This window comes from Dreissena polymorpha, chromosome 3 (assembly GCF_020536995.1).
Source record: "Dreissena polymorpha isolate Duluth1 chromosome 3, UMN_Dpol_1.0, whole genome shotgun sequence".
Classification (NCBI taxonomy): domain Eukaryota; kingdom Metazoa; phylum Mollusca; class Bivalvia; order Myida; family Dreissenidae; genus Dreissena; species Dreissena polymorpha.
In genome coordinates, this window is record NC_068357.1 from 141,911,962 (window position 1) to 141,935,509 (window position 23,548).

General features: G+C 34.2%; 2 protein-coding genes across 4 annotated transcripts in view; one reads left to right on the top strand and one right to left on the bottom strand.

Moving 5' to 3' along the window:
- LOC127871734 (interferon alpha-inducible protein 27-like protein 2B) overlaps nucleotides 1-23,548 on the top strand; it is a 106,918-nt gene that overhangs the window by 62,613 nt on the left and 20,757 nt on the right. The window contains exons 1-4 of one of the 3 annotated variants that reach the window (XM_052414894.1): nucleotides 3,695-4,086; nucleotides 10,379-10,540; nucleotides 10,674-10,822; nucleotides 10,986-11,186. In XM_052414894.1, coding sequence (XP_052270854.1) covers nucleotides 3,972-4,086; nucleotides 10,379-10,540; nucleotides 10,674-10,822; nucleotides 10,986-11,132 — 573 coding nt within the window. In that variant the 5' untranslated portion in view covers nucleotides 3,695-3,971 and the 3' untranslated portion in view covers nucleotides 11,133-11,186. Of the gene's footprint in view, nucleotides 1-3,694; nucleotides 4,087-10,378; nucleotides 10,541-10,673; nucleotides 10,823-10,985; nucleotides 11,187-23,548 lie in introns of those variants that run through there. The other 2 variants (XM_052414892.1, XM_052414893.1) reach the window with 2 other exon arrangements.
- Nucleotides 1-23,548, bottom strand: part of LOC127871729 (uncharacterized) — a 75,310-nt gene that overhangs the window by 46,573 nt on the left and 5,189 nt on the right. The window lies entirely within an intron of this gene.

A 23,548-nucleotide genomic window follows, 5' to 3' on the forward strand; every position in this document is an offset into this window, starting at 1 on the left:
CTAAAGTAAGCTAAACATCATTTCGTGACCATAAGTTGTAAATGCTTGAAGAAGGTGATTTCAAAATATTTTAGCACGGGTTCCTTTATCGGATATCAAAGTGTCAATAACATCATGAATATCACCTATTAAAACTAGCTCTATCTTCGTTTTTATTCAATTAAATACTTTCGATGTTTCAGTATTTTAAGCACACTCTACATGCTGGATAGCAAACACTTTCTTGCAATAAGTCTAAGCATTTTTATTTTGTTAAATTGTGCACTGATTGTTTATTAGTCCCCTACCGGTGAAACTGGAGGGGACTTATGGTTTGCGCTCTGTCTGTCCGTCACACTTTTCTGGATTCTGCGATAACTTTAAAACTTCTTCATATTTTTTCATGAAACTTGAAACATGGACAGATGGCAATATGGAGATTAAGCACGTCATTTCATGTTGTTCATTTGTCAAAAACTATGGTTGCTATGGCAACAAATAGACTAGACATATTGCTGAAAATGGTCGAGTTTCACCGGTAGGGGACTTTTATTGCTTGGCAATAATCTTGTTTAATGCTGTTTTCCGATCGAATTTTCATATATTTTTTTTACAAAATATATTTTTTCATTGAAATATTTCTTTACAATACAGAAGGATATACAATTTTTCAACTCCACCATCTACCGTGTCTCAAAAACTATGTTTAAAAAAAACAACGAGGAACTTATCATTCGCGCGTGAATTTTTTTTTTCTGTTATCGAAGTGCAATCCGTTATCGAAGTATCGCCATACTTAGCGTGGGGTTTCCTATTTAAATAGTTTAGTTATCCTTTCTTATGTTTTATGTGCAATAAACGCTATTAAGTTCAAAAATATTTCTTGTCGGTAAAAAGTTAAAAACCTTCTTCCAAAAAAGTATTATGTTTCTGCTAACATCGGCTAAAATAGGAAGGTAGGTCGACTGTTTTCCGATTTCAAGCTCAATAACAAAATATGCAATGACATGCATAAATCTTAAAAACTCTATTGAACAGTTTTCTCTAGTTTATTTCACAAGAGATAGAATGTAGAAAAAATGATCACAAACTTCATAGGAACTCATATAGGGAATTAAGCAAAACAAAATTAGCGAAAACTCAACCTGTAATACTAAAAAAAGTTAAAGCCTATAGCTTAGCACAATTGTCTGGTCGATTAAAGGGGCCTTTTCACAGATTTTGGCATGTTTTGAAGTTTGTCATTAAATGCTTTATCATGATAAATGTAAACATTGGATCGAAAAAGCTCCAGTAAAAAATGAAGAATAAAATTTTAAAAAAAAGAAAAAAAAGTAGCCCGCTTCAGGGCTCGAACCACGACCCCCGGAGTCCTGGAGTAAAAACCAATTAGACCGCTCGGCCATCATGCCATATATGTATGAAAAACGTATTTTATACTTTATATAAGCAATCTTCGTAGTTTCACAAAATTAAAGTGATATTATGGGCATTGAACAGTTTATAGGTGTCTATCGCAACCGTTGATTATTTTTGGTGTTTTCACTTCATATACACTTATATTTATTAATGCAGCATCAACATGCTAAAACATCCCGGCAAGAGAAAAATAATGCATTTGACTATCAACCGTACTTTCGTTTGACAACTGAACAACTGGTAGCAAGGTGAGTTGCAGATAATTGGTCAGTAACCACATTTTAACTAACTCTTTTGACCTGTTAATTCTTTTCAGCCCAGTTCAACTGTGAAAAATGCCCATAATATCACTTTAAACGACAACAACAGAACTCTCCAAATTATTCAATCGTTTCGCGTTGCAACGCTTTATAATTTTCAGGGTTTTAAATCGTAAAAAGATGCATATAAGGGCTATGTTAGACCATGGTAAATGTTGAGTATTACTGTTTCCTCTTAAATATCATAACTAAAACGAAAATTTGCGATTCTTAAATAACTTGTTTTCAATTTTGTCAATTTACCAAAACGTGAAAAGATCCCTTTAAAGTGGTATTATGGGCATTAGTTTAAAGGGTTCTATCGCAACCTTTTTATTTATTTTTGGTGTGTTCACTTCATATACACTTATATTTGTTAATGCAGAATCAACATACTAAAACAATATCACGGAAAGAGAAAAATAATATATGCATTTGAATATCAACTGTAATTTCGTTTGACGACTGATCATACATGTACGATGTGAACCTAAATTTAGTTTGAGTGCAGATTCGTTCATACGACACAAAGACACAGTTTTCTTTTACATCATTTCGGCTTACAGTCTGGGTGAGTCACGTAAGATATCGAATATAAAATATATTTTTTATAAACAACTGGTAGCAAGATGAGTTGCAGATAATTGGTCAGTAACTTCATTTTAACTAACTCTTTTGACCTGTTAATTCTTTTCAGCTCAATTCAACAGTAAACAAGGGACGAAATTGTCACAAAACCGGGTTTTCATTGTGAAAGAAAAATCTGAAAAAGGGAGACAACTCAAACTGAACTTTTGAAATGAACAAACAAAATTAACCCCCTTTGTAAGTTTGTTTCAAAATAAATCTATTTTTAGTCGTGGCGACATTGACATTGGAGATATTGACGTGATTCTTTCGTGCAACACACCGTCCCATGATGGTGAACAAATGTGCCAAATGATTTTAAAATCTCACATCGAATGGCATGTTATGGCCCGGACAAGCTCATTTATTGCCATTTTTGACCTTTGAACTCAAAGTGTGACCTTGACCTTGGAAATATCGACGTAATTCTTTCGCGCGACACACCGTCTAATGATGGTGAACAAATGTGCCAAATTATTTTAAAATCCCACAATAAACGACAAAGTTATGGCCCGGACAAGCTTGTTCCGCCAGCCCGCCCGCCCGCTGACATTCGCCGATCTACTAACCAGTTTTTTCCTTCGGAAAACCTGGTTAAAAATGCCCATAATATCACTTTAAGGGAAAAAAGTTAATACATTCGGCTTGCTAAAGGCGTAATTTCTCGTAAAATAAACTTTGCGTACTATGCTGAGTAAGTGACTGATAAGATGTGAGCGTCACTGTAGATTTCAAACTAAAACGCTTTCACACAAAATTCATGTCCACATCTTACATGCATACAATATGACATACATGGTACAAGCTTCGCGCAGAGATTGGACTGGGACCAGTATTCAGAGGGGGTTATCACGTGATAGTCAAGATAGCGACGTCCATGCCGTGGCAGTTATTTTTCGACGCTATATACTCTTTATTACTTTTGTTTAGTTTTCAAATGACGCTCACTTTCCAGCCATATAAGTAAACATATGATTAGCGTTTATTTCGTATTAAAATTCGCTTTATATCTCGACTTTACTCCCCGCGCATTTCCTTAGTGGAACTTTAATTAGGTCAATCCGCTAAGAAATTTCGCATCGAGTCAAGTCGAGATAAAGAGCGAATATCAACACGAAATAAACGCTTGTAACTTTCTTGCTAATATTGCTGGAAAGTGAGCGGCATTAAAACAATAAATACAAGAAGTAAAGGGCATAAAAAGGCGAAAAATACCTGCCTCGGCATGGACGTCGCCATCTTGACTATCAGGTGATTCCCCCCTCTGAGTATTGCTGGATCAAATTGTATGTGAGAGCACGGAACGACAACTCTGCGTGGAGATAGACATGTGTATAATTATGACCATTAAATCTTGTTAGGGCTAAAAATAGAACGTAATGTATACTACGTGTTTTTAGAAAACGGAGAGGAATAGTCTTGCTTGGTTCCCGAACCGATAACATTGCAAAAGAATGGTATTGAAAACATAATGTAATATGTTATTTCGAACCGTGTACCAGGCTAGGATCTACCAGCTTTAACGTTCGCGTGTAAAGGAACATCGCTGTTTAATACACAAGATTAGTGAGTTTGTATGTAACACACATGCGGTTTAGTCAGACGGCAAACGAATTTCTACGCACTAACAAATTGTAAACCCGAAACATGGATTTTAAAATGTTATGTGTAGTTGTTTTGTTTGTGCTTGTGTCGTTTATCCCGTGTGATGCATTGGAAAATTTGGTAAGCTTCGAGATAAAAACATCGATTGATTGTCCGAGTATGTAAACTTACTTTTCTACCAATGCTTTATAACAAAATTTTTTAATCTTTACTAATACTTTGTTTTCTTGTGAAAACTGTTGTAACGTAAAGTCTCAGTAGTAAAACACATATAGCTTCCCGTGCTTGAAAAGTGAGCCGATCTAGAGGCTTTCCGCGCCACAACGAAAGCGAAATTAAGCATTTTTAAGTAAAATTGATGAAAAATTACTATATAGCGTACATTGATCGTAAGGATTTGATCATAAAGATGATATCAATGACACTGGATATTTGACATATTAGAGAAAAGCTCTGTTAAAAATCCATCGAAGTGGCATGTATGCACGATTGTTCCACCAACATCGTCATCATTCCATCTTCGATAGAGCGTGTGATAAGTGTTTGGACCTGCGGAATACTGTGAACCTGTTGCTGGATATATGCCTCAACTCATGGACCAGCTCTTTTTATGCACAAATGTGTTTACGGCTTTTAATTTGAGATTGTCTTACCTGTTTTGTGAATGTCGATCGTCCATTTTCTTGTTTATGACAGAGAGGCAGCCAAGAATAAATAAAAAGGCAGCATTTTGACAGAAAGGCCACCGATATGCACCTACACCGTGTATAAATTGAACGCATGTTTGAAAACTAATATAAGTGATTTTTTCCTGAATCATTTGCGCTACTATGTTACATATTTTTTTATCTACACTTAATGAGGTAACTCGCCCATAAGCGCTTCGATCAAAGCCGGGACAAAAAACTTGTTAACACTGTAGAAGTCACATTCCATGCCCAATCTTCATGTTACTTTGTCAAAATGTTTGTCTTAATGATGTGTTGGTTGAGTTCAAAGGTGGTTCCGGTCCGTTGAAAAACATGGCCGCCAGTGGGCGGGGCAGTTTGCCTTATTTGGCTATAGAGAAACCTTGTAAACTCTCTGGAAGTCACAATTTCTGCCCAATCATCATGAAATTTGGTCAAAACATTTGTTTTATTGATTTCTCGGACGAGTTCGAAAATGGTCCAGATCGGTAAAAAAAAAAGGCCGCCAGTGGGCGGGGCATTTTTCTCTATATGTTTGTAGTGAAAACATGTCAACACTCTAGAAGTCACATTTTTGGCCCAATTTTCATGAAATTTGTTAGAACTTTTGTTTCCTAGATACAGGAGTTAAGTTTGAAAATGGTTCCGGTCTGTTGAAAAACATGGTTGCCAGGGGGACGGGGCAGTTTTCCTTATATTTATATAGTAAAAAGGCTTGCTAACAATCATGAATTAAGGTCATGTAACATCCGAGACAACTCTTCTAAATATTGCATTTAAGTTTACAGTAGTTACTCCCCTTTGATTATTTATGTTTTCATAATAATACAGTGTAGTTGTGTTTCATTTATGTGTTAATTGTTATTCGAGGTTGGATGTTTTTATGCCCCCTTTCGAAGAAAAGGGGGCTTATAGTGATCGGACTGTCCGTCCGTCTGTCTGTCTGTCCGTCTTTCCGTCACACTTTTCATTTAGGTTTCCAAAAATGCTCTTAACTTCTATGTCCCTTGAGATATCACCTTCATATTTGGTATGCATGTTTAGCCCTGTGACCTTGACCTTGACCTTGAACTTAGGGTCCGCGTTTAGGTTTCGAAATCTGCGTTTAGGTTTCGAGAAATGCTCATAACTTCTATGTCCCTTGAGATATAACCTTCATATTTGATATGCATGTGTATATGGACAAGGCCTTTCCATACGCACACAAATTTTGACCCCTGTGACCTTGACCTTGAACTTAGGGTCCACATTTAGGTTTCGAAATCTACGTTTAGGTTTCGAAAAATGCTATAACTTCTATCAAAGCGTTTATAGGGGGCATATGTCATCCTATGGTGACAGCTCTTGTTTTTAGCTCACCTGATTGCTCAGGTGAGCGTTTGTTACTGGTCTTTGTCCGTCGTCCGTCCGTCCACATTTGTTCTTAAACACTCTAGAGGCCACATTTATTTCCGATCTTCATGAAACTTGATCAGAAGATTTGTCGCAATGATATCTCGATCGAGTTTGAAACTGGGTCATGCTGGGTCAAAAACTAGGTCACTAGGTCAAAAAAAGAAAAGCTTGTAAACACTGTAGAACTCACATTTAATGCCCAATCTTCATGTAACTTTGTCTTTATGTCTGTCTTAATGATATGTTGGTTGAGTTCAAAAGTGGTTCCGGTCCATTGAAAAACATGGCCGCCAGTGGACGGGGCAGTTTTCCTTATATGGCTATAGAGACTCTAGAAGTCACAATTTTTGCCCAATCATCGTGAAAGTTAATCAAAACATTGGTTTTATTGATATGTCGGACGAGTTCGAAAATGGTCCAGATCGGTGAAAAAACATGGCCGCCAGTGGGCGGGGCATTTTTCTCTATATGTATATAGTGAAAACATGTGAACACTCTAGAAGTCACATTTTTTGCCAAATTTTCATGAAATTTGGTCAGATCATTTGTTTCCTTGATACGAGAGTTGAGTTGGAAAATGGTTCCGGTCAGTTGAATTACATGGCTGCCGGGAGGGGGCAGTTTGCTTATACAGTAAAACTGCGATAACTCGAGGACGCACGGGACTGACCTCAATGCTCGAGTAATCGCAAGTTTCGAGTAATCCATGGTATCATTTGTTTTCACTGTTTTGGTTGGTGATGCTTAACTTCTGACCGCAAACGCTTTATTTACATGTAAGACTGTGCTTGGAAAAGAAAAGGATTTGTAAAAAAAATCGCTTAAGGTTACAGAATACTACACTAAACAATAAGAATGATCGTTCATTCTTTTTTATACCACACATTTTATCATAATTAGCGATTGCTGGTAATCATTTAATTATCATTAAAACGGTGTAGCTTTTATTTGCGTCTCAAAGGATGGCAATTTACTGTGTTTCTCAAACTGCGACTAACTTCACACCTACTCAAGCGTTTTTGTCTGCTTGATTGCCCTGTTTTCACAACTCGAATATTTTTAGCACCGACCACACGAGAAAGTGTCCTTGAATAATTGCCAGTTAATTAGGTGTGAAATGCCTTTCAGGGACCAGCACACATCCTCGAGTTATCGAAAATCGCATGTTTGAGTAATTGCGGGTATTTTTATATAGAAATTAAAGGAAAATGTAAGGGACTTCCTTTCGTGCTCGAGTAATCGCCAGTTTTCGAGAAATCGCCAGCTCGAGTTATTGCAATTCTACTGTATTTATATAGTAAAAAAGGCTTGTGAACACTCTAGAAGTTACATTTTTGCCCAATCATCATGAAACTTGGTGAATAGATTTGTTATATATATATATATCTCAGGTGAGTATGCAAATGGTCCCGATGGGTCAAAAAAACATGGCTGCCAGGGGGGTGGGGCAGTTTACCTTATGTGACTATATAGAGAGAAACCTTGTGATTGAACACTATAGATGTCACATTTTTGCCTAATAATCGTGAAACTTAGTCAATTCATTGGTTTATTGATTTCTTGGACAAGTTGGAAAATGGCTCAGATCGGTGAAACACACTTTTTAGCTCACCTGATTGCTCAGGTGAGGTTTTAGGATTGGTCTTTGTCCGCTGTCCGTCCGTCCACATTTGGTTTGTAAACACTCTAGCATTCACATTTCTCAAGCATTCTTTATCAAAGTTGCTGAAAGATCTCAGTCAAGTTTGATGATGAGCAAAATCACATAATTAATGCCATAATTATTGCCCTTATATTGTCCAAATTTTCATTATATTATACAAAATCCGTGTAAGCAAAGTTTGATGTTTGGTAAGGGGGGTCAACTCAAAATATAGGTCACCATTTCTAATCTTGCAAAAACAAAAACACTCCCTACGCCAGAGTTTTGGTTCAATAATGATGAAACTTGACCAGGATGTTTGTCTGGTCAATATCTAGGTCATGTTTGACATTAGGTAAAGATTGAATGAACCGACTCCTCTCAGGTGAGCGAACTAGGGCCATCTTGGCCCTCTTGTTTACTTTTTAGTACCATATCTTATGAATCTTTTTTTATAATAACTATAAGGTTCACAGCTTATTTCATTAAAACTTAGTTGAATATCGATACCCACTGAATCACATGTGGTTAGCGTGTGGCTATGATAATAATAAGCACAAACATCATTTTGAATTAAAAATAGTCATATGATAACGAAAAATCAACTTCTCTAAAAAAATCACTATCCTATATATAACAAGGTATTCAACTCAAAAGGAACCGAAAATAGGGTGCATCGCTTTGAACAGCCATTACTTCATTAATTATGTAGCGATTTCCATGACCTCGGCCTTATTAAACGCAGAAATGAATTTCCTTTCTGGAAATGTACATATCTTGCAATATGTTTACAATTGCTGGATCAAATGTTAAGAAATAACACGATACACAACTCGCGTGACCTACTAGTCGACGAAACATTGTGAGTACCAATAGCAAAGTGTTTATTACACAGTCTCAAATCACGTCAAACTACACTCATCTTTTCAAACTGCAAAGTTTCAAAATGTATTATGTTACCGGTCGTGCAGAAGCAGTAGTAGTAGCAGAAGTCAACGCAGTAGCACTACAGCAGCTGCAGTAGTATCACTTCATAGTAAATGCTATACGTATTAGTTAACTTTTTATTAAAAGAAATTTCATATTATAACTAATATGTACAATTCGGTGCTTAATATTTCTTAAAACGTTTCATCACAACTATGATGAACATCTTGATGAATTTAAAATGATTATATATATGCAACAAACTTTTTGTTCACAACGATTGCTTTAATTAAACACTCATCGAAAGATTCCCATAATACAAAGAACAATACGTTTATTATTTACCGTTTTTAGAAAATAATTATACCAGTATGAATTGAATTGATTTTACTTTCAAAATTGGTAAGAGGACAGGTTTTCTCCCTTTATTCCAGTTATAGCCCTTTAATTTTAAATTATCTTAATATGTATTTCCCTTAAGTAAATTGGATAAAAAAGATTATAATAATATGTTGTGGTATCTTCATAGTTATTAACTTTTATATTTTGTGTTATAATGGTGAGACATATGTCTATTTTATAACCATTTGTGTTTACTTATTGTACGGGACACGTCTCAGCCTGTAGTGTGACGTGTTTGTAATTTGTAGTGAAGCTCCTGTGTGCAATCCTGAATAAGGATAATGTTCGGTATGTTAAGAATCGGTCCATTGAAATCCAGTTTAAAATTAAAATAGATAAAAGTTTATTTGTTAATTTCTTAGATCTTCATAATTGTTGATCCCTTAACGAGGCGTGTAGGATTTATGAACCCGTACCATTACACAATATACTGTCTTAACTTACGTTCAAATAAAAACCATTCCGATTGTTAATTTCATAATAATTATAAAAAACGTTTCTTTTGCCAATTTAATATTCAACAAAGTAAGAACTCGAATGATGTTGAACAGAAATCTGAAAATTTATTCAATGATCAACAGTTCGTAGAATAATTAATCGGATTTTAAATCTTTTCAAAAGGGAAACAACTGTGTTTTCTTAAAAATGTAATTGTTTATTTATCTTTTTATTTTATTCAGTCGTTCGTTTATTCATTTATTTATTCATTTATGTATTTATTCATTCATTTATTTATTTGTTTAGTATTTATTTATTCTTTCATTCATTTAATTATTTATATGATTTCGACAGCAAACCTAGGTGTTGCCATTGTTTATCCTGAAAATATACTTTTGCTACCAAATGCAGCGTGTCTAAAATCGTGAAGTGTTATACTGGGACCAAGTTCTGCCTTTATTGCATTACCTTTCCCAGTTGGTCATATGTAAACATTTCCTGCTGTTGTGAGGAAATAGTTGCAAACAGATGGTAAAATTGTATTTAAGCTCACATAAGCTTGAGGTGACATATTGGTGTAAGTTAATGCCATGAATGAATATGTGTATTTGGTAAGAACATTGATTTCTCCTTTATAAGCCTAAATTAAAAGGCAAGTTTACGAAAAGGTTTGTGGACATAAAGATGTGTTAAAATATTATTGAAGATAAATACGACTATTAGTCTGAAGGCGAGTCAGGGCAACATCTAATATTGTCAAGAACTTGGTCACGCGTTCAAATCACAAAAAAAGCATTTTCACATTTCGCAAAACTATTAGCGAAAGAAAATAGAAAAACGCGACTAAATAATTCAATTACAACAGATCACAATAGATCACCACGAACACATACAAAAACTAATGTTAAACATTCTACCCTCATTTTATTACTGTATATATTTTTATTCGCAAATAGCTGACGGGCAGTCCGGCAACGGCTACTGGAATGTCAATAACAAGGCAGAAGTCCCAAGATGTGTGCTAAAATGCTACGAAGGATTCGAGCCGGATAGATGCCATGTGCTGCGTAGAATAAAACCTGAAACATGGAATCGGGATATACCGCATTGTGTCAAAAGTAAACACATCATGAGGTTTAATAAAATCAGACAATGTCTGGTTGGATTTAATTTAAACAACTTTATTTGATAATATATTCCATGTATGTTCAATGGCCCTCAATCACATATTCTTGATTCTTTTCATCTTAGAATCCTGGATACCATGGGGAACTATGGCTAAAGCAGGAGTAGCGGTTGCTGCGGGGGCTGGTGCTGTGGCGGCTGCTCCGGTTGTGCTGTCAGCAGTGGGATTCACTTCCGCCGGGGTGGCTGCCGGTTCAATCGCAGCCGGGCTACAGGCGGGTGTTTTTAATCGTTGTGGTGAAATACATGACGTTGAACGTGTTTCACTTGATTGTGTTTATCGTAATTGTATAATGGAGTAATAATTAATGCTAGTAGGTTCTTGGTTGATATTATTACATAACAAACTCCAGTAACAAATGTATCAATTATTTTTAGGGTTCTGCAGTCGCATCCGGCGGTTTGTTTGCCGCGTTACAGAGCGCTGGAGCCGCCGGAACTCAGGCGGGCTTGTTCAGTGGAGTCACTGCCGTCACGGGAGCGGTTTCGACATTTTTCGGCGGCGAAGCTTGCGAAGCTGAGTGACAGTATTTCAACATTCTAAATGCAACGATCATAATAAAAGAATTCAAATTATAATCTGTTAGTTCGTTTTAAGGGGGGGGGGGGGAGAGGGGCATGTTATGGCATAAATTCACTCACGGTAATTAAAAATAAGTTATTAGTGATTTTGTGTATAAGGTTGTTGTTGAGGATATGTTACTTTCCCAAGCAATAGAATATCTCCGCGAATATTTATATTTATCTATGATTGTTATTATCAAACATTAGCGATGGTCTACTTTACCAGAGTGCTCCTGTACTTTTTCGCCCACAAAATATTTTGAGAATTATGGATATAAAAACATATTTAAAAAAGTGACATTCAAACGATAAGATTTGGGTGTAAATATTACACTTGTTTATCAACAAAATCACAAGCCATATTATGACTTTGTTAGCGATTACATAACAAATAATTACACGGAAAAAACACAGCGTCATGTCAACAGACATTTAAAGTTTACAAACTGAAAAGAATGCTGTACATATAAGGCAGTTGCATGCAATTTTGTGTTGGAAAAGCACTTAAAGGGATTAATAAAGAACAAAAGTAGAAAACTAGATTTTTTAGTATATATACATATTTAAAGTATGTATATATTGTAATAAGCAAATAGTATCTGCATATTCAGATGAACAAAATGCATTACAAAAGCAATTATAGGTGCATTTTCAAAATAAAGACATTTCCAGGATGTATACATATTTAAAGCGAGATTATACGATTTTTATATGTGTTAAATTGTAATATATTGATAAAATATGTTACAATAACACAAAATAGGCAAAAAAATTATGCATTCAATACGAATTTCATAAAATGCAGCAAAGAAAAATTAGCGCCCGTAGCCGATTGTGACGAACATATTTTGCTACATACCGAAGCATTTGTCTTTTTATTAGGACCAGAGTTAGTGTTCGTGTGTCGTATGAATATATATCGTTGCAGGAATTTAAAATGAACCGTTCTAACTAAGTTTATATTCACATCGTACATGCATGATATACATGCTGAGCGAATTCGACTGTACAGCCGTGTTCGATTTCAGAATTAAATATCTGGCTTATTTCGCATTTTTCGACACACGTTCTTATGAACTTTTATTTTATTTTATATTGAAATAGATATATAATAAGTTTTTTTACACATTTTATATAAATTCATTAATATTTTACAAAATCGTATATACTTGCTTTAAAGTTTGTATAACTTGAAGTAAGCATAGCAAAACTAAAATATGTACAAGTAATTGTGATTTTTGACACATAGGTACTAACTATAATTTCTTTTAAGATTTCAACTAGATTCTTTGAGTTTAGAAAAATATTTATAAAAAGTTGTAAAGAACTACAATATTCATTAAATTTAAATGCTAAGTTTGTTCTACAATTGTAGTAAACAATTCCCATTCACTGTCAAAGGATTCTGAATTATTTTTTTGAAATTGATATTTTTTTAAGTTATAATATTCATACTTTATGTATTTTTGGCTCCTTATTGTGATGAACACTTAACGTTTAAATTAAGTTTTTAACTGTTTTTAATCGTCTGGTTAAAAAAGAAAACACATTTAAATAATACAAAAACAGAATCTCTGAAAAAAGTCGATAGAACAATGTAATTTTGTGGATTACGGACAAAAGTAAACGACGTAACATGAGTAATATTGTGCCTTTCGCTGGAACAGCGGCACCCGCGGAGTTAAAAAAAAATGTTACTGATGGCGCCGCAGTTGGTGTGGATTACACGCTAAATATGAGGAAGTCACTACAAAAGAAGTTGGATTCCACCGATCAAGAAGATGTGATTGTGTACGAGACAGGTGGAGGTTTTCGACTTTTACTAAACACTGGCATGTATGAACTTTTCAAGATTGCGGCGGATCAGTTTTTCAGCAATAACACTCTTCCGTATAAATGTTGCAAAGTTCCGGTGCACGACAGACAGGGAAATCTTGTTGAAACGCAATACAAGTTAAGTTCTGGTCGACAGGGTATTTATACATTAAACTTGTATCACACAAGAAGTTCGTGTTTAATCAACAGGGAAAAACTCGCATCAGTTCACGGAAATTCACCTGCGAGCGATGTTAAAAAACATAGAGGAAAGATTAGTAAATGGCGAAACAACAACAACTGATGTTAACAATGCCTTCAAAAAACTTTTGATGTCAATAAGCAACAAGAGCACCGCCTTGCGGGTGCATACCGCTCATCTATTTTCTTTTTAAAGGTGAAGGGACTCTCATTTTCAATCACAAAGGAGGGAGGGGTGGAGTGAAGAGGGTAGTATAGTGTGGGGGCGTGGACATTTATTACATTATCTTCCAAAAATGCGGAAAAAAATGCAAAAAAAAAAATTCGGGGGGGGGGGTGGGTGGGTGGGGGGGATTCTTGGGTGCGATGGTTGGACGGTATTTCACACATAAAATAATAAAAATAAATATTTGTGTTTTTTAACCGTTTCAAAAAAAAGTTTGGGGGTGGGGTGGGGGGGGGTATAGTGTGAGGGTGTGGTGGTCATTTGTGAGATGATCTTAAAAAAAAAATAGGGGGGGGAGCGGGGAGGGCACGGGGGATGGTTTGGGTGGAGTCTATCGTGGTTTGTCAGGTAAGAGTAGTTTTGTCAAAGTATCAATCAAATCTAATCATAAATAAAGAAGTTATTGCATTTTTAGCAAAATTTAATAATTTGACCTTGAGAGTCAAGGTCATTTAAAGGTCAAGGTAAAATTCAACTTGCCAGGTACAGTAACCTCATGATAGCATGAAAGTATTTGAAGTTTGAAAGCAATAGCCTTGATACTTTAGAAGTAAAGTGGATCGAAACACAAAATTTAACCATATATTCAAAGTTACTAAGTCAAAAAAGGGCCATAATTCCGTAAAAATGACAACCAGAGTTATGCAACTTGTCCTTTTACTGTACCCTTATGATAGTTTGCGAGTGTTCCAAGTATGAAAGCAATATCTATGATAGTTTAGGGGTAAAATGGACCAAAACACAAAACTTAACAAAATTTTCAATTTTCTAAGTATAAAGGGCCCATAATTCCGTCCAAATGCCAGTCAGAGTTACATAACTTTGCCTGCACAGTCCCCTTATGATAGTTAATAAGTGTTGCAAGTATGAAAGCAATAGCTTTGATACTGTAGGAATAAAGTGGACCTAAACACAAAACTTAACCAAATTTTCAATTTTCTAAGTATAAAAAGGGCACATAATTATGTCAAATTGCACGCCAGAGTTATCTAACTGTGCCTGCCCAGTCCCCTCATGATAGTAAGTAAGTGTACCAAGTTTGAATGCAATAGCATTGATACTTTCTGAGAAAAGTGGACCTAAACGCAAAACTTAACCGGACGCCGACGCAGACGCCAAGGTGATGACAATAGCTCATAATTTTTTTTCAAAAAATAGATGAGCTAAAAATGAATCTAAACTTTCGGAAAATCAAAATTAATCCGATATCCATGAAGAATTACGTCGCCTCAATGAATCAGTTCAGTCAGTACGAAAAGAAAAGCATGCTCGTCGAATTAATGAAGACACAAATTCGAATATCCATGAGATATTGAATGATTTTATGAAATTTGTTTTAAGTGAAATAAATGAACTCAAAAGTGAAATGCGGGAACACATACTACAGACCTCAACGCAACTCGCTGAAATAAAAGATATTATATGTGGTTTAAAAAATCAACACACTCTGTGCTGTAGTGACATGAAAAAAAATTTGAAAGATGTTACTTCAAATTCAGAATCTGTTAAAACGCAAATGAGCAACCTGAACGAGGGACTTCTAAAACGATGGCAATCCTTCTCTGAATCAATGAAAACCCAGATGTCTAATAATTGAACGCAACAAAAAGAAACTGAAATATCGTTCAATAAATTGATGGAAACTCCTACTAGATTCGTATGATTTATCAAATAATCGTACAACATTTCCCGCGACGCAATCATTTGATGTAGAAATAACGTCGCCCGCTTTGCAAAATTCGCAGAACACTTCGGAACTGACAGGAAGCGGAAACGCACATACTAATGACTTTGTACATAAACCCAGACTTGAACAAAATAGAACGTTATTAATCGGCGACTCAATTCTTAAAGGTATAAGTAAGCGTGGCCTTCAGAGCAATGTGGACGTACGTACATTTACACTCGTCTTTTGACTGACGATATATCAAAATACACAAAAATAGTAATTTATGTCGGAGGTAATGATGCAGCTTCCGGAACATCACGCAGTGTGTATGAAACGCTTCGCTCAACATTTGAGGCTCTTCGTCACCAGTGCACTGTATATTTATGCACTCTCTGTCCGCGAACGGACACGGACATCGGGCCGGTAAATGAAGAAATAAAGAAATTGGGTATGGAAACGGGTGCTGTTCTCATTGACTGCTACCATTCGTTCATTTACGCTGATAAAACCACAATTCGTCCGCTCTACTTAAAAGACGGTATACACCTGTGTCCAAAAGGCTCGAGTAGACTGGTTTTGACAGTTAACACGGTAACTCCAATTGTGAAGTCCAAACATGCGTCCGCGAGAGAATTAACACACAGAGTCGCCGCTACACGTTACTCTCGGCCACCTATGGACAGGAGCGACATATGGAATTAGAGGCCGTTTCCAGAACGACGGTCGCCAGTTTGATAATAGAAACTTTGAGCTACGTGGACGATGGTCACCGTGCAGACGTTGCGGTTTAGCAAACCGCTCGACAGAAGATTGCCGAAATCACAGATTATGGTAGGAAAACACTGACGGACATATCAACTCTGACTTATTTACTCATGAAAACCCATTTCTTAAACTTAACAATATATGTTCCTGAATGCAACAAAATAATTTGTGACTATAATATTCAACCTGACACTATTTTTGTTTCTAAAAATACATGTACGTTGTATTGTTATTGCAATTATGATTCATACCAGTATCTAAATGTTAGCAAAAACGTAGATTTATCGAAATTGCCTCCTCTCAAAACGAATAATAATTTCAAGGATAAATTGTTGATTCATAAAAACGTTTTTACTTTCAGCAAACAAGGTATGCATGTAGCAAGTTTGAATATTCAACACATTCTTCCAAAATTAGATGACTTATAATGGGAGAGCCAGGGTCAATTGATTTATTTGGTTTGAGTGAAACGTTTTTAACAGGTTCAATTAATGATACAGATCTATTAATTAACGACTTCGTTTTTGAACGTAAAGACAGGTCAAAAAAGGCTGGTGGAGGACTCATTATACATCTCAAAAAGAACATAAGCTATGTCCGTCGCTTTGATCTTGAATCCTCAGACATTGAGACTATTTGGCTACAGGTAGCTATCGAAAATAATAAATCACATCTTTTATGTTTTATCTACCGTGCCCAAAACATTCCCCAGTCTTGGATAGATTCATTTGAGAAACAAATGGAATTTGCAGAATCATCTAATATGAATTGGTCAGCTTTTGGCGATTTTAACATTGAATTTGCTTCACCTAATAAATTTAATAATACAAAATGGGCAAAAACTGTACTTGATTTCGGACTCACACAACTGGTTCAATATCCAACCAGAGTAACAAAAACGTCATCAAACATTAATTGATCATGTATACACAACATCAATATCTTGCGTATCAGAAGTTAACGTTCCAGTAATAGGCCTCGGTGACCACTATCCAATCACGTGTACACCCTTTGTTAAATTAAAAGTAAGTCTATATCTGAACATGGACAAATAACTTATAGATCGTTTAAACATTTTGATGAAACACTGTTTCTACAAGATCTAGGTCAATATGATATGAATATTATAGAAACTACCAATGATCCGAATTTGGCCCTAAGGACTTAATTCAATATATTCAAACACAGTATTATCTCAGCATGCGCCAATTAAAAGTAAGCGGGTTAAGCGCATACATCAGCCTGAATGGTATTCTGATCAAATAAAACAGGCTAGATTAAAAAGGGATACATTTAAGGCTTGCAGCAATTTTGATCAGTATAAAATATGGAGAAACAAATGCAATTCCATAATTAAGAAAAATAAGCGAGCGTTTTTCAATAATGCTGTTAAAGAGAAGAAAGGATATTAAACAATTGTGGCGATCTATCAAAAGCATATCAAATGATAGTGAAAATCAACGAGCAAATTTACCTAATACATTAAACATAAACAATGTTAATGTTAGTGGGAGACAGCTTGTGGCTAATGAACTTAACAAACATTTTGTTAACATATCTCATATAATTAAGAAAACAGTTTTCAAACCTGAAAATTTTGAATATTAAAAAAAAAAATTAGATAAAAAAAATTGGCTAATCGAGAGTTCAAATTAGAATATATATCGCCTATGGAAGTTCTTACATTAATTGATAAACTTAATCCTAATAAAAGTAGTGGCATAGACAGAATAGGACCTAATATCCTTAAACTTTGCAAAGATTATATCGTGCAACCTCTTACGACATTAATAAATACTTCAATTTCAACTGGAATTTTCCAGACTTACTTAAATTAGCAAGTGTCGTACCTCTCCATAAAGGAGGAGATAAACATGATCCAAATAATTTTAGACCCATCTCTTTATTACCTTACAATTTCTAAAATAATTTAAAGACATGTAACCATTCAATTAAATAAATATTTAAAAGAAACATGTATACTAAATGAACACCAATCGGGTTTTAGACAAAACCACTCATGCCAAACTGCTTTAATCAAACTCGTTGATTCATGGTTAAATTGTATGGACGATGGTTATATGATAGGAACTGTTTTTGTGGATTTCAAAAAAGCATTTGACTTAGCAGACCACACCATTCTTCTGCACAAGTTGAAACTATATCATTTTTCGAATTCGTCTTTGAAGTTTTTTTAATCATATCTACAAAACCGTTTGCAACAAATTCGGGCAGATGGAGTAACATCAGACACCTGCATAATAAGTTCCGGTGTCCCGCAAGGCTTCGTTTTAGGACCTTTGTTATTTTTACTTTACGTGAATGATCTACCCTTAAAACTAACATCAGAATCTGACATGTATGCTGATGATGTAACAATCCACTGTAAAGGGAATAATATAACTATGATAAATTGCACACTTCAAGACGACTTACTAAGGTCGCAAAATTGGGGTATGATAAATAATATGGCAGTCAACCCAGATAAAACTACTTGCATGACTATAGGATATGCCAAAAACTAAAACATTCAGAAGATCTAAATTTGTTTGTAAATAACTAAAAAAATAAAACATGTTGCAACCCAAAAACTTATATGTATCCATATTGATAAACATTTAAATTGGAAGGCCCATGTTGATATAACTTGTTCAAAACTTGTTTCGAAATTATCACTGTTCAGGCGTATACAATATTTTCTAACACCTGAGATGAAAATTATGTTCTATAATACGTATGTAACACCAATTATTGATTATGGATGTGTCACATGGCAAAATGCAAATACTAGAGACATAAACAGAATATCAAAACTGCAAAGAAGATTTTTAAGAGTAATATTACGTAATGATTTAAATATAAATGATTATGATTTATCACAAAAATTCAATGGCTTTCTTTTGAAAACAGATGTAAATATTTCACAGGTATAATTATTTACAAATCTCTTCATAATTTAACGCCCACATATATTGACGACTTGATAAAACTGGTGAAAAAACCATAATTACAATTTAAGATCGATATTAAACAATGATTTGACGCATAAAACACCTCACTCAAACCTTTAAAAAAAAGTCGTTTAGTTAATCTGGTATGGAAATATGGAACCACATACTGGTACGTATTCGCCAATCTCTCACTCTCACCACTTTCAAACATTGGCTTAAGAAATATTTCCTCTTTGAGGCGCAAAATGAGTCTCACGCGTAGTAACATTTTTCTGTTTTCCTCTTATTCAAAAGTCAAATGCTCCTCAATAAGTGTCGTAATGATTACTGTGGATTAATTTCTGCAAACAAATATACATATTGCTATTTCAAACTACTTATATAGCAAGGAGGTGCAGGCTATTCTTCATAACAGTTGTGTAATTTCATATCCTAGTGTGAACAACACTGGTCATGAATATTGTTTTCTGTAATTATAATATTTGTGTATATCAGCCACTTCTGTCAATCGTAAACTATTTCAAGTATAATGTATTCCACGTTTTTAATCTCTGACTTTGTACAATAATGTACGCGGCTGTTTTTGTTAACTTTTTGTTGTTGTTTATGGTCGTGTTAATTAAGATATGGTAATTGCATAATTGTGTGTCCGTGTGTGTGTGTGTATATGTGTGTGTCTGCGTGTGTGCGCGGGTGCGTTAGAGTGTGTGCATATGGGAAAATGTAATCAACAATACATTTATATTCTTAAAAACTTTCTTTTAATAAATATTTGTTCCTTGAGACCATTTCAATATTGGAAGAGAAATTAATAATATAAGAGAAGTCATATAATAAACCTGCTTTTTATGACGCTTCTATTACACTGTTACAGTACTCTTATGTCCGTCGAAGTCTACATGTTTGCATTATAATGTAGAAATGCATTATACAAACCATAGTTGTTTGAAGGCCTCATTGAAAATAAGATTGCCATTGTTAAACTGTTTGCATGACTTTGTATCAATGTGTTGTCTTAATGAGTTACCTTCGGAAAATAAAGAGATTATTATTATTATTATGAATTTATTCATTTTACAATTGTATAAGTATAGCTTGATAAACAAAATAACATTATTTATGGATACAGCTGACTTAGTTAAATACCCGAGTTGAAAAAACATTCCAAAATTTTTTACTCGTGAAAGGAAACAATTGTCTGGGTAATATCTTATCAATTTATGCTTTAGATATTTGACATTCCCGAAAGAAATGTTCTAAATTGTCCTCTCTTTGATCGCAAAAAGAACACAATGGATCATCAGTTATTTTCATGTTGTTCAAAAGACTATTTGTTCCAATTATCCTATGAATTATTCTGTATTGGAAACAATGTACCTTTTTATCATTTGTTATTAAAAAGTGTAGTTCAAAAATGCAGTTCCGTTCATTTTCATGAATTGTGGTATTGAGTTTTATACACCATTTTGCTTTAACTGAAGGTTGTTCATTGTTTTTTATTTAAATGTTGTTTAGTCTTTTAGCAACAGATTCCTGGAAAGTTGTAATAAAGGGGGCAAAAAGGGTTTGATCATTTGTTGGGTTGGACGGGGTAAACAATATTTTTTTCACAAATTTATCTATTGCTCTTGTCACCCCAATATAATTGATAAAATTTATTTTTAAATTGTACATTTCACGTAATTCATCAACGAAAAAAAGGTTCCTTTTTTTAATACATCACCTATACAGTGAATTCCAGCTTCAAACCATGACTTAAAGAAAAAAACTTGTATTTCCTTTCCATATATTTGGATTATAAAAAAGTGGATAACACATCAATTCTTCTGCTTTTACTTATAATTTACTAAAATTAAATGAGAAGCTTTTTAAAACATCTACCCAAAAAGGGGTTTGAAATTCAGTTGGAACTATTTAAAGCATAATTATAACTGCACTAAAAGGTTTATAAGTATCAACGTATAATCGTGAGATATATATACAATTTCCTCTAAGGAATGGAATTTTTTCAACCAGGTAAATTTCAATGCTAGAATAAATGGATCCAAATTGATCATTTTTAAACCTCCATCACTATATTCTTTTACTTAAATATGCCTGTTCCCTGGAATTAGCAGAACCATATCTCAAAAAGCATTCCGATCCCCATTCGGAATAAATGGTATTGTTCATATCGGGGGTAAAATGTTATCCTGCGGTCAAAATGTAATAGGTATACAGCTACTAGTTGACTTATTTCATTTAAAAGTTTGTTTCCAAGTTAATGTTTTATCTTTCGATTTGCTTTCATGTAAAAGAGCCCCTTGAATCTTTTTTTGTAATAATTGACATGAAGGGTCGTTTATAAGCGTTCTAAAATGACTAAATACAAGAACGCGAAATCGAAATCAAACAAGTATTTCAACTCTCATCTTTGTACTTACATGTTTGTGTTTTAGTAAGGTAGAACATAACTTACACTAAAGCATCTTTAAGTATTTGTTATTATTTGATACACATTTTTAGCTTGATGCAATAAAAGCACATTTCGTGTTCAAATAAATAAAAACATAGTATGATTTGGTTGAAACGCATAAATAATTAAAACATTATAGAAACAAGGATCCAATAAAACGGTAAATCTTAAAAAAAACTGAATTTGCAAAATTAGAAGATCGATTTAATATGGAAAGTCTTTCATTTTAATCGAGAAATTTCCGACACCTCGAAAAACTTGTTACAGCGCGAAAATAAAGTATTTTCCTTTCACAAACATGACATAAGATACGAGTTAACTAGAAGAAGTCAAATATAAGTCAGTCTTTGGAAACGATTGGTGAATTGGTGTGCTATTTCGGCTACAGAACGTTTTTTCAACGCCATACTCGTTTATTATAGAAAAAAACACTGTCTTTGATCCACGCAAAACAAAACAGCTGTAACGTGACTTAAAATGCTGACGCTAAAAAGAAATTATTATGGACATAACGTGTTCATAATGTCATTTAATATTTTTAATAAAATTCGTTTTCAAATAAACAGGCTGGTTTTCTTTTTAATTAATTCCAATGGGGACGCTCAATGTTAAACTGCTCTTTAATTAATGTTCCAGATTTTGTGACGCAAATGCCTTTTAGAGATGGATGGGGAACCATTTTTTAAATTTTACTTTTTTCTTAATTTGATTGACTTCCGATTGCTGGTTTTTACTTCAAACGATACATATTTCAATGCATGAAGTAATTTACAAATACATGTATCAATAAACATAAATCGGTCCTTTATTGATCTTTTTCATTTTCCTCTTTATTCATGCGCGACCATAACACATGCAAATTTTATGCAAAAAGAACGTGTTTACCACATTTGTCCAACTGTAAACTGGGCGAGGCCGATGTTATGAACGCTTGTGAACACGTAGTGACTGGGCAACTCTTAAATACTCGTATGACTGTGTATTTATCAGTGGCGCATAATACAAAGTTTTAATGGTGAATTATTTACTTTATAGCTCTTTTTTAGAGAACAAAAGAACAAAATAACATTGTAGCATTCATTTTGAAAAATTAAAACAAAGAATAATACAGCAACAATTGGTATTGTTCTTAAAGTGATATTATGGGCATTTCTCACTGTTTATTGAGCTGAAAAGAATTAACAGGTCAAAAGAGATAGTTAAAATGTGGTTACTGGCCAATTATCTGCAACTCATCTTGTTACCAGTTGTTTATAAAAATATATTTTATATTCGATTTCTTACGTGACCCACCCAGTCCCGTAAGACAAAACGATCCTTAAACCAAAATTGTGTCTTTGTGTCGTATGAACGAATCTGCACTAAAACTAAATTTAGGTTCACATCGTATATGCATAATCTGTTGTCAAACAAAATAACGGTTGATATTCAAATGCATTATTTTTCTCTTTCCGAGTTATTGTTTTAGTATGTTGATGCTGCATTAACAAATGCAAGTGTATATGAAGTGAAAACACCACCAATAAACAACGGTTGCGATAGACACCTATAAAGTGTAAGATGCCCATAATATCACTTTAATTAGTGTATCGGTCCGAGATTGCCCGTTCAGCTCAAATGTCTACTTTTGGCTACAAGAAATTGCCACTGCCAAAAAGTAACCCAGAAAATAACAATCACATGTATATAAATCAAGATAATTTATTCTTATGTCATCGATTTTTAATCAATAAATGAAATTATTTGATGGAATTGCTACAACCATGATTTTGTTTTTGCTCTTCGATCTCCATGAATATTATCTATAAAGTAAATGGAATAATTTTTTCTTACATAATATATTTTTTAAATGTTGCTTATTACGGATAAGCCCGAAACATGAGGTTAAGTAAAAATAGCATACATTTAACAAATTTTCATTACCCAAGACAACTAATAAAGTGAAGAAGTTCCTTCGTAAAACAGCTAAGTCGCAAGAAATGGAATTTGCATGTAATATGTACGAACCACAATGTTGTATGAACCAAAACGTGTAATTTTAAATGAATCTAAATGTATATTCTCTACGTACTTTAATTGTTTATAAATTTGTCTCTATACCAAATATTGGGGGAATACAGCAGAATTCGTGTGTGCCTGTTACAGCTGTAAAACAAAACGGAAATTATGCGATTCTGCCGCGCGTTTAGTTGGTGATTAATAGCATATTTAAAGTGTATTATTAACGACAAGCTTTTGCTATACTAAGTGTTTTTACGTATCGATGATATGTTTCGAATATAAGTTTAATTTTTT